At 33.1% G+C, this 18,986-nt stretch overlaps 1 protein-coding gene across 1 annotated transcript in view; it reads left to right on the top strand.

Annotated features, from left to right (window-relative positions):
- The window catches only part of atrn (attractin), a 607,345-nt gene that overhangs the window by 256,537 nt on the left and 331,822 nt on the right, over window positions 1–18,986 (top strand). Inside the window, exons 17-19 of the mRNA XM_030126085.1 lie at window positions 1,043–1,228; window positions 16,504–16,749; window positions 18,532–18,669. Coding sequence (XP_029981945.1) covers window positions 1,043–1,228; window positions 16,504–16,749; window positions 18,532–18,669 — 570 coding nt within the window. The remainder of the gene's footprint in view (window positions 1–1,042; window positions 1,229–16,503; window positions 16,750–18,531; window positions 18,670–18,986) is intronic.

Below are 18,986 nucleotides of genomic sequence, written 5' to 3' on the forward strand. Positions count from 1 at the left end.
TCTTCTTATTTTTCTTCAGAAATTTCAGTTTTTTCAGGTGAATCACATCTTTTTCGTTTGGATAGTTTGTAAAATGTAAATGATTTCATAATTTAACCCTTTCATGCATGAATTATGATTACCGAAATAAAGATTTTTTTCCTGAATGTTTTTATTCCTCTTTAGGCATGAAAAAAACAATGTGATAGAAATTTCTACAAAGTTACAAAAATGTCCCCTCAGCTGGACACCATGCATTTAATTTTTGAAGCAAAGAAACATGTATTTACTGACATACTGTGTGAAAACTATGAAATAAAATAATTTTTAACGCTGTGAATCTGATGTTTCCTCACATTTAACATACTATAATACTAGTTATTACTCAATCAGATAATATGCAACAGAAAAAAACAACTTTTTGTTTTAAAATAAATTTAAATTACAGTCTAATAACAATTAGCAATTGATTTAGACTCAAATATGTTACTGCAGATCAGGTTTAGCAAGAACAGTAACAGTAATGGTATGAATTGTAATGTATGGGGTGTTGCATAAGCGTCCACTGTGTTGGTTGATATGCAAGTAAAACAACAAAATCCATGAACATACAAAGGAACAGCTGGAGAAGAACTGTCCACTGTAGTGACCACTATGCATGAAAGGGTTAATGTTATTTTTTGCATATAAAAAATTTGGAGTTGTCATTATTTATAGGTTTTTCTGCTATTATTTGACTGGTCCGGCCCACTGGAGGACAAACTGGGCTGAATGTGACCCCTGAAAGAAAATGAGTTTGACACCCCTGTATTAGACTATATATAATCAATATAATAAAGACATGTATTTTTGACGCCTCAAAGGTTCAATGATGGTGAAATATTAAATACATTAGGATTAAATTCATCACCTTTGTATAAACTTGAGTTAACGTGTCTGTGTACGATCCCACCTTGTTTATCATAGTCTAATAGAACTTCACGGGGACGGCGCTGCTAGAGAGCGTTCGTCTCCTGTTGAGATTCATCCATGCCTGAAATAACTTTCTGGAACTGTTCCTCAGCTAACCACAGCGCCAAGCAGTGCCGGACGCCGTGCGCCATGCGGACCACCTGCAGCGAGTGCACCAGCAGCAGCTCCGAGTGCATGTGGTGCAGCAACATGAAGCAGTGCGTGGACTCCAACGCCTACGTGGCCTCCTTCCCCTTCGGACAGTGCATGGAGTGGTACACCATGAACTCCTGTCCACGTAAGTCACCTCATTTTTTTATTCATAGAGCAATGAAGGTGAGATACCAGACACATAGGACAGCATTTAAAAACATTTACAAACCCTTATCCTCATAGCATAACTGCCCAAGTCATACACCATATTACGGTGGCCCAGAGGTGCAACAGGCCAAAAAATTATTCACTAGACAAAAAAAATTATCTACTACAAGACAAAAATAGAAAGAGAACAGCCCAAAAAAATATCCACTATAAGAAGAAAAAAAGAGAACAGCCTAAAAAAATTATCTACTAGATGAAAAAAATTATCTACTACAAGAAAAAAAAAGAGAACAGCCTAAAAAATTATCCACTAGATGAAAAAAATTATCTACTACAAGAAAAAAAAAAAGAGAACAGCCCCAAAAAATTATCCACTATAAGAAAAAAAAGAGAACAGCCTAAAAAAATTATCCACTAGACAAAAAAATTATCTACTGCAGGAAAAAAAGAGAACAGCCCAAAAAAAAATTCTCCACTATAAGAAAAAAAGAGAACAGCCTAAAAAAATTATCCACTAGATGAAAAAAATTATCTACTACAAGAAAAAAAAAAGAGAACAGCCCCAAAAAATTATCCACTATAAGAAAAAAAAAGAGAACAGCCTAAAAAAATTATCCACTAGACAAAAAAATTATCTACTGCAAGAAAAAAAGAGAACAGCCCAAAAAAATTCTCCACTATAAGAAAAAAAGAGAACAGCCTAAAAAAATTATCCACTAGATGAAAAAAATTATCTACAAGAAAAAAAAAAGAGAACAGCCCCCAAAAATTATCCACTATAAGAAAAAAAGAGAGAACAGCCTAAAACAATTATCCACTAGATGAAAAAAATTATCTACTACAAGAAAAAAAAGAGAACAGCCTAAAAAAATTATCCACAAGACAAAAAAAAAATCCCCTATAAGAAAGAAAAGAGAACAGCCAAAAAAATTATCCACTAAAAGAAAAAAAAAAGAGAACAGGCGAAAAAAATTATCTACTAGCCCAAAAAATTATTCACTATAAGAAAAAAAAAAGAACGGGTGAAAAAAATTATCTACTATGAGAAAAAAAAGAGAGAGCAGCCCAAAAAAATATCCACAATAAGAAAAAAAAAAACCCATCATCCACCTTTTCAATTACGGGGGCGCTGTTTACGATAGTTTATGCTTTACGCTTGTTTATGATCGTGGAGCTCCACAGGAAGCTCCTCTTCTCCTCCTCTCAAAATAAAATAATTTTAGAACTTCTTGTAGTGAGTATTCATCAAAAATGATATTGAATGTCAGGCAGTTGAACAATTCAACACCGTAATCACACAATTGTTTACTCGCACTGGTAGTTCACAAAGTTGCCGTCAACTTTTCGCGTTAGCATTAGCTTAGCAACGAACCTTCACACAGTGCACACAAGGGGCATTTACCACTGAAAACTAACCCCAACCATACCCTAACCCTAACCTTAATCATTTAACGCCCATGCCTAACCTTGAGCAGACACTGGAACCGTATTTAATCATTTAACTGCTTTGCAAACTATATTGTTGTAAATATCTATATTTTAAAATAACTTTTTTTTTTAGCGCACGACCTCCACTTCCGGTGGGGTACTTCCTTAGCATTAGCCACATTAGCCAAAAGCCTTAAAATTTTTCAGCCTATCCTTTTATTTTTTGTGGTGGCCTTAATTTTAAAGCAAGACACCTTTTGGGTAAACAGCGCCCCCGTAATTGAAAAGGTGGATGATATTTTTTTTTTTCTTATAGTGGATATTTTTTTGGGCTGCTCTCTTTTTTTTCTCATAGTAGATAATTTTTTTCACCTGTTCTTTTTTTATTATAGTGAATAATTTTTTGGGCTAGTAGATAATTTTTTTCGCCTGTTCTCTTTTTTTTTCCTTTTAGTGGATAATTTTTTTGGCTGGTCTCTTTTTTTTCTTATAGGGGATTTTTTTTTTCATCTAGTGGATAATTTTTTTTAGGCTGTTCTCTTTTTTTTCTTACAGTGGATAATTTTTTTGGGCTGTTCTCTTTTTTTTCTTGTAGTAGATAATTTTTTTCATCTAGTGGATAATTTTTTTAGGCTGTTCTCTCTTTTTTTCTTATAGTGGATAATTTTTTGGGGCTGTTCTCTTTTTTTTCTTGTAGTTGATAATTTTTTTCATCTAGTGGATAATTTTTTTAGGGTGTTCTCTTTTTTTTTTTCTTGTAGATAATTTTTTTCGTCTAGTGGATAATTTTTTGGCCTGTTGCACCTCTGGGCCACCGTACCATATGGACAAAAGTATGTGGACACGTTAAATTCAGATGTTTCTTTTCTAACAGGGGTCTGGGATACAAAACAATAATGACTAATGAAATAATATAGTTTTATACTGGGATAAATATCATTGCATCAGTTAGTTTGGTTTAAATTTTTAATCTTTGTTTCTGAAATGCCTCAGAGATGGTTTTTACTTATTTTCTCTCAACGCTGATTTTGTTTTATTGATGTTTATAAACTATATGGACAAAAATATTGGGACACATCATGTCTACAGCTGTAAGATGTCCTGTTCATGAGGATTTGAGTTAAAAACAAAATGCCACAGAGATGGTTTTTACTTAATGTCTCCGAACATTAATTGATTATTATTATTATTATTTTTTTAATAATGACACCAATTTGCCTGGAAAAATCTTATAAGATTTTTTATTACACCTAAGTTTAAAAGTAAACAGTTACTGAGGCATCAGGAATGTTGGAGAGAATGCGGGGAGATGGATGTTGACCATTCTCATGTCTTTTGGAAATGTTCAAAACTTTCGGAATATTGGAAAATGATCTGCAATGTCCTATGTCAAGTATTAGGATACACAATTCCTAAGAAACCTGAAATTCTTTATTTATGCAACTTTGGTGATGGCACTATATGTGAATACGATAAATATTTGGTAAAGGTGATGTTGATAGCTGCAAAAAAATGTATAACAAGGAATTGGGGGAAGATGAACGTACCATCAAAGGATCAATGGATAACGATGATTGAGGACATATTTCTAATGGAAAAACTAACACACAGATTGAGACTACAAGAACCAGAAATGAACAAAAAGTGGAAAAAATGGACATTATATAAGCAAAATAATTGATAAGACTGTGCTACCCAGACTTATTTATGTTGTTGTGTTTTCTTTTTGTTGTTGTTCTTTTAAAACTAATAAAATATAAGTGACAAAATAAATAAATAAATAAATAATGACACCAGGGGGAGGAATAAAAGACAAAATAACCCAAAAAAATAAATACGGTAAGATACACTTTATTGTCCATGTTGGGAAATTTGTCTTGGACTCCAAAAGCTGCACAGGTGAAGCTATCGATTAATGACACAAATATTAGAGTAGAAAAAAGATGTAATCACGTAACCCACACATATTTCACAAGACTGTCATAGATAGTTAAAACAAACATGCTAGCGATAAATAACAGTGACAAAGAATCAAATACAGCAGATAAGATAAGGTAAAAGATAAGAGAAAACACACAATCCGCCTTAAATATTAAAGTGGAACGTTGCAGCACGCATTCGATCAGTCTGTGAAGTGAATATAAAACGCTGGAGATCCAGAAGGGATTTGATCTGGACAAGGAGAGAGATGCATGAAAATCTGAATTCAGCAAAGTCAACAAATACTGTTGAATAATTATAACACTTAACGCAAAAGTAAACAACGTCAGATTTTTAATGAGATGCACTCTCTTGCCTTCTGGTGTTTCGTTTTTTCTCAGGCTATCGGAGACTGAATAAATGTAAGTTAAAGAGAAAAAAAAAAGGAAAGAAAAGAGAAACAGATCGAGTTTGGGTGACATAATATGCAATAACGGGATTCATGAAAGATGTGTTTATGTGAAAAGATTGGAGACTAAAAAGGATCTGATGTGAATTTAGTTTTACAGATATATACTGATGAAAGATGAATATAAATGTAGATACACAAAACTTGGATTGTACTGTTTCTGTGTGTTTTTGCATGTATCCCAGTGTATTAACACTAAATACACCACATTTTGGGAATTGTCTGCAGAAAAAAATGCCATAATCCAAAAACTAAAAGGTGCATTAATAAAATAATAGTGTGGGACTTTTTTTCTTTCTTTTTTTTCTTTTTTTTTTTTTTTTTTTTTGCAAGGTAGTGATATTCAAAACCAAAAAATTGACCCATAAATGTCAGTTTAAGTCAAGATTTGTAGATTCATTAGTTTGTCGAATAATTTACATTGATAAATCATTTCCTGTGTCAGTTGAAGTTGGAAAAAAAAAGTTGCTAAAAAGTTAATATTTGGGTTCTCAGTCAGAAAAACTGACTTTGATGGAAAATAATAAGTATCACAGAAGTAAAAAAAAAAAAAAAAAAAAAAAAAAAAAAAAATCCCTCCCGTGTAGTTTTATTTTATCATTACTGTAATGCCCATTTACACATTTATCAGTTCATAAATTTGTACTTTTACTTTGAAGGTCAGTGATTCAGATTTATTTATTGAGGCAATTATTATTTGATTTGGATTCTGAATTTAACAGTAGAAACTCAGACACGTATATGGTGTTTTTAATGGGATGGTGGTGATATTTTATGTTCTTCTAATGTCTGCCTTTACAAAGCTGCTATCAGAAGTTATTGGTACATTTAAAAAAAGCTAAAAAAAAAACAAAAAAAAACTTTTTTTATTATTTATTTATTTTTATTTTAATAAAAGAAGTTATTGGTATATCTATACAGTAATGAGTAATGACAGGAACATGAGGTAGAAGATGAAACATAAACATAATGTAAAAGGAAGTGAAAGATGTAAAAAGGTGTAAAAGATGAAACAGAACAAAAATAACCAGTAGAGTAAGAAGACAAAAGTTTGAAAGATGAAAACAATGTGAACGATTTAACAAAAAAGATAAGATGCACAAAAACCATAAGACGTAACAAGAAGAAATCAAGGAAAATTTAACCAAATGGAAGCAAAATAAAAGAACAACAAGACAGAGGAGAAAAAAGGTTAAAGTAACAATATAAAAAAACACACACAAAAATCTAAAATATATGACAATTTACAGAAGAGACTTTCAGAGGCAAAATTTTATCAAAAAAAAAAAAATTACCTGTTTTAGCATCTGAATGATTAGTTTTATGTCTGTTGAGTGTGTGTGTTTGAGTGTTTATTTATTATTTGAATTTCAGACACGCATACGGTGTTTTTAATGGGATGGAGGTGATATCTTATGATGTTCTTATAACTTTTGCCTTTAGAAACCCACTATCAGAAGTTATTGGTACATCTATACAGTAAAACTAACAGATGAAAGGACAAATTACAGCTCATGCTAAGACATTTTAACCCTTTATAGGTCACTCAGAAAATTTAACATTAAAACCTGAGTGTGTTATTGGAGGACATAACAAGACTTTATTACTTTTGTGAAATTCTCAAAAAAATGTTATTATATATATATATATATATATATATATATATATATATATATATATATACAAAGGGTGGGGAAGCAAAATTTACAATATTTTTAGGCAGGGATTGAAAGACAGTGTATGACCAATTAGTTTATTGAAAGTCATGAGAATTTATTTGCCACAAGAAAATTGACATAATAGAAAATGTTTTTATTCTATGTGTCCTCCTTCTTTCTCAATAACTGCCTTCACACGCTTCCTGAAACTTGCGCAAGTGTTCCTCAAATATTGGGGTGACAACTTCTCCCATTCTTCTTTAATAGTATCTTCTAGACTTTCTGGTAATAGTTTTGCTCATAGTCATTCTCTTCTTTCCATTATAAACAGTCTTTATGGACACTCCAACTATTTTTGAAATCTCCTTTGGTGTGACGAGTGCATTCAGCAAATCACACACTCTTTGACGTTTGCTTTCCTGATTACTCATATGGGCAAAAGTTTGTGAAAAGGTATGGATAATAGTGTTAGGTATGATTATGACATCAATGTATGTTTGGTTTCAAAACAATTGACGTAGTGTCTGCTGAGAAAAAACAACTAAATGTTCATTGTAAATTTTGCTTCCCCACCCTGTATATATATATATATATATATATATATATATATATATATATATATATATATATATATAAGCAGTATATATATATATATATATATATAAGCAGTATATATATATATAAGCAGTATATATATATATAAGCAGTATATATACAAAATATAAGAAAATCCACTAATCCTATCAATCCATGCAAATAATTGGTGTAAAATACAGTTTGTCATCTTTTCATGGTCATCAGATATGACTCATTTGGACGTTCAGAGGCTCGGTAGTTACCGAGGAAACACTGTGATCTTCTACAACATTGATTCACCAGTAAAACCCATAGAGTTGGATCAATGACAGTGGATGGACACACTTGTTTTATGTTCAATTAATGATATATTTTGCATAAAAAATTATCTTTTTCTTCAGTTTTCTCTATTTTGGATGTAATAACCCTCACCTTTCATCTGAGCTTTAATGAGCATCTACATGATCACCTGATTTTCACTTAAAAATGCAAAATACAGAGCATAATATTAGAATGAATGGTGATAAATCACTTAAGAAAGATTGAACATAGAGAAAAATTCATTTGGAAGCTGCCATAAAAGTAACACTGGGTCTTTGTGGGTTAATATCATATATTCTCACATTCAAAGCCTTTTCTGATGACAGCTACCATCCATTTTAAAGCAGACGTGTTCCCATTAATGATGTAATGAGGTTGTTTGGACTCAGCTTTAAATTAACAAACCAGACATGAAGGTTTCTCAAAGTTGCCAAATTATCGCCCGAGATCCCGTTCGATAATCTGACATTTTTGCTTCCTTAACTCCTTCCTCTGACACAACAAGAAATATAAAATATGTTTTCATCTCCCAACTCGAGCCGTATTGATCTCGCCGTTGGTGTGTGTAACTCCAACGTTTCTGGAGTCGAGACACATTGATTACACATAAAATGTTTACTTTTAAGTGAGCAGAAATCTCTCTCTGGCACGCGTTGCAGCCACTTCCTTCCAAACAAATCACTGTTGCTGCTGCTTCGGAAAATACTCTGTCAGACTCATGCAAATGTTGGAGGACGCTACTTAAACTTCTGGTGTCGTCTCGGAGCAGCTTCTCAGGTATGATTCATGAGGTGCAATTCACAAACGGAAGCAAATAAAATGCACACGATACTGTACAGTATTCATGGCCCTCCTGTAGTTTTGTTGTTTTTTCAGGGTTGAAATGATCATATTTATTTCTCATTCTCTTTCCTTCAGACTCAACATGAAAAAAAATACAGGAAATATGTGCACAGCCTCAAAAGACATGAAAAAAACTGAACTAAATGTGTTGTAAAACAGGTTGATTAACCCTTTCATGCATGAATTATGAGAACCTTAATGGGTCAAAACGCAGTAATGTCCTGTCAGAGAGCGAACTTTAATTGATTGCCATTCCGACATTTATTTCAGTATAAAGTAGCTCCTTGTTTTGGTTAATCCCTTATGGTCCGATTAAAGCAAAAATGAATTTAAAAGTAAAAATGTGGGTCAAATTGTCTCTAAAATGTCCCGTCAGAGAGATTTTGATTACTGTTTTTTGACCCTAATGAAGTTATTTTTCCTGAGTGTTTTTATTCCTCTTTAGGCCTGAAAAAAAAAAAGCGATTGAAATGTTTTTTTAATGAATTTTCATGGAGTTGCAAAAATATCCACTCAGCTGGACATCATGCATTTAATTTTTGAAGCAAATGAAACATGTATTTACTGATACACAGTGTGAAAACTATGAAATAATTTTTTTAATGCTGCTAATCTGGTGTTTTGTCACATTTTAACATACTCTAATATTAGTTATTACTCACTTCATAGAGATAATATGCAAAAAAAAAAACAAAACAACTTTTGTTTAAGAAAAATGGTTAATTACAGTCTATTAACAATAACAAGCAATTGATTTACACTCAGACCTGTTACTGTAGATCAGATTTATCAAGAACAGCAAAGTTACAGAAATGGTATGAACTGCAGTGTATGGCATGATGCATAGCGGATATGGAACTAAAACAATAAAATCCATAAATATACAAAAGAACAGCTGTAGAATAGCTGTCCACTGTAGTGACCCCTGTGCATGAAAGGGTTAAAGTCACTATTTATCTAACCATTTGTAATTATAATCCTTTTTAGTTATAATAGTAAAACAGTGTTTGGTACTTTATTACCACCAGGCTAATGTAGCATGTTAGCTAGGAAGCTAATAGTGCAGTGAAGCTAATTTTACCTCTTATTTCAAGTTGTTTTTCCTGCTGTTTATACTTCACATATATCAGCTTGGATCTGAATACAGAGAAAAGTAGATTTGTGTGGACATTAGAACTTTACTAAACCTGTAAATTTTTACACAATTTACATTCCTTTTATATATTTTGCAAGGGAAAGGATATTAAAAATTATGCTAACAACTTGTTTTTGTAATTATAAGCCTTTTTAAGGGATAATAACAAAGCAAAGTCCAGTACTTTATTACCATCAGGCTAATGTAGCATGTTAGCTGGGTAGCTAATAGTGCAGTGAAGCTGATTTTACCTCCTATTTCAAGTAGTTTTTCCTGCTGTTCATACTTCATATATATCAGATTGGATCTAAATACAGAGACAAATGCATATGTGTGGACATTAGAACTATAATAAACCTGCAAATTTTTACACAATTTATATTACTTTTATGTATTTTTCAAGGGAAAGGATATTAAAAATATGCTAATAGGTTGTGTTTTTATTAGCCTTTTTAGTAATAATAATAAAGCACGTCTGGTACTTTATTATCATCAGGCTAATATAGCATGTTCGCTAGGTAGCTAATAGTACAGTGAAGTTCATTTTACCTCCTATTTCAAGTAGCTTTTCCTGCTGTTCATACTTCATATATATCAGATTGCATCTAAATACAGAGACAAACGCATATGTGTGGACATTAGAACTTAAATAAACCTGCAAATTTTTATACAATTAATATTCCTTTTCTATATTTTTCAAAGGAAATTATATTAAAAAAGTATGGTAACAGGTTGTTTTTGTAATTGTTAGGCTTTTTAGTGATAATAATAAAGCAGTGTCTGGTACTTTATTACCACCAGGCTAATGTAGCATGTTAGCTAGGTAGCTAGTGCAGTGAAGCTAATTCTACCTCCTGTGTCAAGTAGTTTTTCCTGCTGTTTACACTTCACATATATCAGATTGGATCTAAATACAGAGAAAAATGCATGTGTGTGGACATCAGAACTTTACTAAACCTGCAAATTTTTACACAATTTATTTTTTTTAATATATTTTGCAAGGGAAAGGATATTAAAAATTATGCTAACAAGTTGTTTTTGTAATTATTAGCCTTTTTAAGGGATAATAACAAAGCAAAGTCCAGTACTTTATTACCATCAGGCTAATGTAGCATGTTAGCTAGGTAGCTAATAGCACAGTAAAGCTAATTTTACCTCCTATTTCAAGTTGTTTTTCCTGCTGTTTATACTTCACATATATCAGATTGGATCTAAATACAGAGACAAATGCATATGTGTGAACATTAAACTTTTTTTGGACTAGGACAGGGGTCGGCAACCCTGGTCCTAGAGAGCCACTATCCTGCATGTTTTAGATGTATCCCTCTTCCAACACACCTGAAACAAATGATAAGCCTATCATCAAGCTCTGCAGAAGCCTGATAATGACCAGCAGGTGTGCTAGAAGAGGGACGCATCTAAAACATGCAGGATATTGGCTCTCTAGGACCAGGGTTGCCGACCCCTGGACTAGGACTTTTGTACTGTGCTGTATATGACTATTAAATTGGCCTAAAATAATGCTAACAGCAACTTCACTACAAATGAGTCCAGTGAAAACGGTGCATTCTTCATAGAATTCACACACAATATAAAAATGGATTTTTAGGTTCTTATAAAAGCAGCTTACTGAAAAAAAAAGAAAAAAACTCTCACTTGAAAGACAAATAATGCTCAGAAGATAAGATAAGATAAATATGATAAAATAAGATTTTATTAATCCCACCATGGGGAAATTTCACAGTTGCAGCAGCAAGTTACAAAAATAAAGTGCAGGGAACTGGTTTGGACTAAGACTTTTGCATAGTACTGTATATGACTATTAAATATGGCCTACAATGATGCTAAATCATGTACTGTAATTGAAAACGAAGCTTTATCTTGCGGACAAACTGACAGACGTATATACATAAATGCACATACAGTGTTTATTAAAGCTGTGCACATATTTCCTGTATTTAATTGTTGTATGTGAAGAAAAGAGAATGACAAATAAATACATACGTTCATTTCAACCCTGCAAAAACAACAAAGGTAAAGGCGACCTAAGAGTTTTGTCCCAGTTTTATATGTACAGTATCTACGAGTCTGCTCACGTAACGTTCCAGTTGCAGTTACTGTGCTCAACCATCCAAGCATTTGTAGTCATTTTTTTTTCACCATTTAAAAAACAGCCTCTAAACGGCCCATGGAAACACTTGTTTTTGTAACTTAAAGGTAGCGAAGCGTGTCAAACTGTGGCTCCACCAACAGATGAGATGTGGATTAATAATCTGGTTTAGTCGTGTGATGGAAGTCTGTGGCTGCTACTTTGCACCACAGAACAACTTCCATTTATACTGAAATGGCGGGTCAATTAAGTCCAAATAGATGCTTTCAGCCGCAGGCACAGAGACCCTCAAGGGCCGAGGGTTAGGGATTAAAATATTTACAGTAAAGAGGAAGGAAATGAAGTGTTGAACCTCGCAGGTATGTTGTGGGAGTTATTAATGTAAACCTCTGAAAGGGACAGAGGCGCTCGCTTATGTTTTCTTCCACTTTCCTTTCAGACCTTGTGCGGAGTTCAGTTTATTAAATAAGATGAGTTTAAAGTAAAGATGATAACATGACAAAGGTTAAGAGGAGTTAGCAGCCTGTGCTCACCTCTAAAGCCTTTGCTTTTTAATGTTATGTAATAAAATATTCTATCAGTGTCTAGAGCTGCTTTTCCTTAACTTTACAGTGTTGCAGAAGTCACCGAAATTCATGAGTAAAATACAAGAAATTAAAATAAGATAAGTTTGTCCTTAATTAGTCATGAACCAGAGAAATTTACACGGTTACAGCAGGAAAGATTAAAGAAATATTAACAGTAAAATGACCCACAGTGTTTATTAAGATAAAGAGAAATATAGATATGCAAGCAGAACAGTAAATAAGTAAATAAGTAATTAAGTGAGTAAATAAGAATTAAATAAGTATGCAAATAAGTAAGTAATTAAATAAATCAGTAAATAAGTAAGTAAATAAATAAATAAGTGAATAAGTAAGTGAGTGAATAAGTAATTAAATAAGTAAATAAGTGAATAAATAAGTAAAGAAAATAAGTAATTAAATAAGTGAATATTTTATTAAATAAGTAATTAAATAAGAGAGTAAATAAGTAATTAAATAAGTAAGTAAATAAGTGAGTAAATAAATAAGTGAGTAAATAAGTAATTAAATAAGTAAAAGTAATAAGTAGAGAGAGAGAAGATGCACAAAAAACATAAGACGTAACAAGAAGAAATTTGCAAAAATTTAACAAAATGAAACCAAAATAAAACAATGACAAAATCATAGAGGGGGAAAAAAAGGTTCAAGTAACAATATAACAAAACACAAATATCTAAAATATAAGATCATTTAAAGAGGAGACTTTCAGAGGCAAAATTTTATCAGTGAAAAAATCAATAAGTATTTTAGTATCTGAATGATTAGTTTTATGCCAGTTGTGTGTGTGTGTGTGTGTGTGTGTGTGTGTTTGTGACTCTTATTAGAAGTGTTTTTGATGTGACTGAAGTATCAACCAGTATATTTACTCAATATTTTTCCCTTTTTAAACAAAAAAATGCTCTAAAAGCCCTCTGAAATGAACTAAATTAACTTAAATTAACTAATCAGAAGCAGAAAACTAAAAAAATAGACATGCGTCTTTTACAGACACAAATCTATGATGATTTAATAGAATATGATGCAGGTTGAACTATCTAGTTTATAGTGTAAAGTTAAACAAGTTCAGCAGTATATACAACAGTATTACTGCACATTATTCATATTTTAACATAAATAAAGTTCTGAACTGCAGGACTTTAAGTGAAGTATTTTCAGTGTTTAAAAAAAATGGGGAGAAATTTGGCGTGAAATTTCCGTCTGGACCACATGAACAGGTCCTCTTACCGCCTTAAACTTTTTACAAAACCAGTTTCCACATGACTGCCTGTTGCCGCAGATGCCTTCCAGCGCTGCTTAATTTAGCTCCGTAACAAAAAAGCGTCAACAGAGGGACGTCGCTTGGCTGTGTCCAGAACTCACCAATTAGCACGTAGCATTTAATTTGCTCCATTTGCACAGATACAAATATGTAAAAGTGAAAATTGGCAGCGAATTTGCTAATTACCTGCCAAATTCACACAGAAGGCTCAAGGAAATTATCACCTTTATAACAAAAGTGTGTTGTTAACTTTATGTGCGCATATGATGTGTTAATAAGTGAGTTGCTGAGGTGCCAGTCAGGTTATTTTAAAACTTTAAGACATAGATCCAGTCCTGATGCGAAGCTAAACTCCAGTCTTATCATCTTATTATTCTCCTGTTGGAGAAAAATGGCAAATAATGATGGTTTCGGCAGCAGAAATTTTTTTTTTTTTTTCTTTTCCCAATTTTTTTTATTAGTGATAGATAACAAGACATTGTGGACAGAAAAACAACAACACATAAAAGGAAAATCAAACACATAAACCAAAAACAACAACAATGACAAAAGAGCAACTAAACAATATAGATTGATTAGGGGCAATAGGGAAAAGGGGAAGAGGGGAGTGTGAATGAAAGTGAAAAAGAGAGAGGGGGAAAATATTAATTATTGATATAATGATAATAACAACACAAAAAATGCAACATTCAGAAGATGGTAATGCAGGAAGTGGTGATAAAGCAGTTCAGAAATGTTAAATATAGAGATAAAATAATTTGTAAGTTGCTGCAATAACATTCTTAAGTCTTTAAGAGTTAATCTTGCGATGTCTGAGTGAGCATATTATGCACACTTTGCATTTTATGTTATAAACGGTCATTATTTTTCATAATTTGTATTGGGTCAGAATTCAAAAGCTGCAAATTTTTGCATGATTTTTAGAATTCTGACCCGCTAAAATCTGCACATTGTCAACAATAGAAAATGACTACACTAGCGCCGTTCTCTGAAGTGAGTAACCAACACCTTTTAGCATTTGACCTAGCTCAAAAAAAAATAATGATGCATATTAACCAATGTTGCTGTTAATCACTGATATATGCCAGGCTGCAAAATATAAAAATAACTAGCCCAATTTTTATGTGGTACACTAAAATAAAAAATATGGTTTGTTGACATTACAAACATGGCATTTAACCTTGTAAAGCCTGAACCATTAAATCACTGACAGAAAATTTCAGTTCTTTGAAACTGGAGCCTTTATTGATCCTTCTGAACAACCAAAAAAATGTTTTTTCAAATATCAATTTCCATGTATGAGTTTCAATTTTGTATCATATTTGATACATCAGGTCTCAATGCTCAAATATTTTTTATTTTTGAACAAACATAACATAAACATGTCTAACAATTTAGTAATTCCTTTTCAAAATTGGCAAAGTTCTGCCTCCTTCCTCATTAGTGACAGTCTTTTAGTGTCACTGGAAAGGCCTCTGGTGAACGAATTCCTCCCCCCTGGTGGATTATCTGTGTATTGCATGTATCTAATTGTATACATCAGGTTTTGCAAGAAAAAAAATATCACTCTGATCATGTAGAGGGCTTCAAAACTCATGTATCAAATGTGACACATTTGGTGTTATAGGGCTAAATACAACTTGATCGGTCAGCCATCAAAATTTCAAGTAGTATGGGGCCCCATGGTTAAATACTTAAAAAAAAAATTTAAAAACACTCTAAACTACAAAAATGCTTTTAGTGCAGTTTTTCCATACAATTGTTTTTTTTGGCGTGCTATGTCTACTTGTGTACTCTATAATAATATTAATAAGACAACATGTTCATATTTTGCATGTAGGATGCAATTGTGGATAAACAGATTTGTCTATTATTATTTTATTTTATTTTTTTCCATTTATTTGTATTTTTACCTTTTTTGTTTTATGAGTATTCTGCTATCACACTGATCATGTAGAGCACAAGTGTCAAACATGCGGCCCGGGGGCCAAATCCAGCCCGCCAAAGGGTCCAGTCTGGCCCCTGGGATGAATTTATGAAATGCAAAAATTACACTGAAGATATTAATCATTTTAGTTCAGGGACCAGAAGCAGACAAATTTAATCTCCAGTGGGTCGGATCACTAAAATACTATCATAATAACCTATAAAAGATCACAACTCCAAATTTTTCCCATTGTAAATGTAAACATTTTCATGTCATTTGACTGTATTTACACAAACTAACTTTTCATAAAAACACAAATAACCTGAACAAATAGGAACATTTTGAAATGTCTGAAGTGTAATTTTACCAATATTCTGCCTGTTATTAGATGTTTTGTGTATTTGTAGATCCACTGTGATGCGTACTTTGTCATTTACAGTACAGGTGTAAATGATAAACTGAGACATAATATTGTTAAAATTGCACTTAGTTGTATCAAGAAATTTCCATTTATTCATTATATTCACATTGTTTTAAAGGATAGTTGGTCAAAGTAAACACCTTCATTGCATAATTTTACTTTTTTTGCTCTAAGATATATAGGGAAGTTTGGATTGGACATTATTTATATGTTATGTTTTTTTTTTCACTGGTCCGGCCCACTTCAGACCAAATTTGGCTTAATGTGGCCCCTGAACTAAAATGAGTTTGACACCCCTGATGTAGAGGGCTTCAAAACTCATGTATCAAATATGATACGTTTGGCATTATAGGGTTAAAGTGTTAAAAAATATGACCCTTATTGACTGTTTGGTATTTTTGTTGTAGCTCAAGTTGCTGAAATACAAAAAAAAAATAAAAATAAAAATAAAAAGCTAAAAACAAATTTTATGTGTAATAATATTTTGACATTACTATGATGCTGTGCAGGTTTTGTGTTTTTGGTGCTTATGATGGGCCTCTCTGGACGGGACACTAAAGGGTTAATGGTTAAATGTTGCTTGTGTCCGTGTTTTCCTGCAGCTGAGAACTGCTCCGGCTACCGAACATGTGGCCAGTGCCTGGACCAGCCGGGCTGCGGATGGTGCACCGACCCCAGCAACACCGGGAAGGGGCAGTGCATCGAGGGCTCGTACCGGGGGCCCTTCCAGACCTCGGTCCCGGCCCCGTCCACCCTGCCCGGCCTGCCCGCCAGCCCCCAGCCGGCCCTCAACGCCAGCATGTGTCCCAGCGAAGCCAAGTACAACTGGTCCTTCATCCACTGCCCAGGTAGAGGATTACAGAGGATTTACAATGAACATGGAAGGGTTTTTCAAAAGTGTGATGTTATTTCTGTCAGAACTGCCACAATTTAACGCATGAAAATGAGTTTTATCAGGTTGTGAAGTAACTGTGTCCAGCATCGTCTTCGTTAGCAGTTTCTTCAAACATCTCCGACAAAACTAGTGGTCAGATTCATTTCAAATTTCATACGTAGCTTCCTTCAGACAATGTCTACAAAGTAGATTTCTGAATTTTTAAAAAATATTTAAAATTTGCTTTTACTTACTAATAGAAAGCAGAGTTCCATATTTCAAGCTTTACATGCCAACTTGAAACATAGGTTTAGTTTTGTTTCCTAAAGTGTCTGATTTTAATGAATCTAAACAACTAAAATATCTGATGATGTCTGACGTATTTATAAACCCACACATCAGCTGATCTGTGAGCATGTGATTTTAACACAAGAAACAGATTTGTTTTCTTTTTTTTTCAACAACAGCAATAAACAGTAACGACAGCAATAAACGGTAACAACAATAAACACTAACAATAACAATAAACAGTAGCAACGGCAATAAACAGTAACAACAGCAATCAACAGTAATAGCAATAAACAGTAACAACAGCAATAAACAGTAACAAAAACAATAAATAGTAGCAACAGCAATAAAGAATAACAATAATAAACATCATCAACAACAACAATAAACAGTAACAACAACAATAGATAGTAACAACTAGAATAAGCAGCAAAACAATGAAGAGTAACGACAGCAATAAATGGCAACGATAAACAGTAACAACAAAAATAAACAGTAACAACTGCAGTAAACAGTAATAACGACAATAAACGGTAACGACAATGAACAGTAACAATAATGAACAGTGACAACAATAAACAGTAAAAACTACAGTAAACAGTAACAACTAGATTAAGTGGTAAAATAATAATAAAGAGTAACAATAGCAATAAATGGTAATGATAAACAGTAACAACAACAATAAACGGTAACAACAACAATAAACAGTAACAACTGCAGTAAACAGTAACAACAACAATAAACAGTATCAACTGCAGTGAACAGTAATAAAAACAATAAACGGCAATGACAATGAACAGTAACAACAACAATAAATATCAACAACAATAAACAGTAAAAACCACAATAAACAGTAACAACAATGAACAGTGACAACAACAATAAACAGTAACGACAATAAACATTAACAACAATAAAAAGTAACGACAACAATAAAGAGTAACAACAGCAATAAACGGAAACAACAATAAACAGTAACAACAATAAACAGTAGCAACAACAATCAACAGTAACAACAATAAACAGTAGCAACAACAATAAACAGTAACAACTACAGTAAAAAGTAACAACAACAATAAACGGTAATGACAATAAACAGTAACAACTACAATAAACATCAACAACAATAAACAGTAACAACAATAAACGGTAACGACAATAAACAGTAACAACAACAATAAACATCAACAACAATAAACAGTAACAACAGTAATAAACAGTAACAACAGTATAATAAACAGTCACATGTTTGTTTTCCGTCTGTCGTTGTTTATTCTGACACCAGGTCCTGTTGTCCGTGGACTCCTCGGAGCTCACACAGATCTGACTCTATGCATCACGTCTCCTGCTTTTACAAATTACTTACAAATCCGTCCCTGTTTGGGCCCGAGGCTGTTTATTCAAACTTGTATTTGTTTGTTCTGCATGTGATGTTGCTTCACTGTCGGCATTGTTTACTCTTTGGCAGCTTGTCAGTGCAACGGTCACAGCCAGTGCGTCAACGAGAGCGTGTGCGAGAAGTGCGAAGACCTGACGACCGGTCGACACTGCGAGAGCTGCATCTCCGGTTTCTATGGCGACCCGACCAACGGGGGAAGCTGCCAGCGTGAGTACCCCCGGGCACTGAATCATCCGGTCGGAGTTGCGGCGTACAGCTTCATTTCACGTGTCAGTGTTTTACAGTTCAGTTTTATGTCGGCCATTTTCCTGATTCCTGGATGAACATTAAACGTTCCACGGGGATATTAAAGATTTACTCCACCTCCAAGTTAAAACTGACAGCCAGTCAATCGGACAACAAATCAATCGTCCATTCCTGCGACTGCTTAATCTGCAGCATCAAAATATTACAGCCCACTGTATATTTTCAGTTGGTTTTATCTATTTATCAGTCGCTTCACATACACAGCTACTGTTTGTCGT

The sequence above is a fragment of the Sphaeramia orbicularis genome, chromosome 22, assembly GCF_902148855.1.
Source record: "Sphaeramia orbicularis chromosome 22, fSphaOr1.1, whole genome shotgun sequence".
Lineage (NCBI taxonomy): Eukaryota > Metazoa > Chordata > Actinopteri > Kurtiformes > Apogonidae > Sphaeramia > Sphaeramia orbicularis.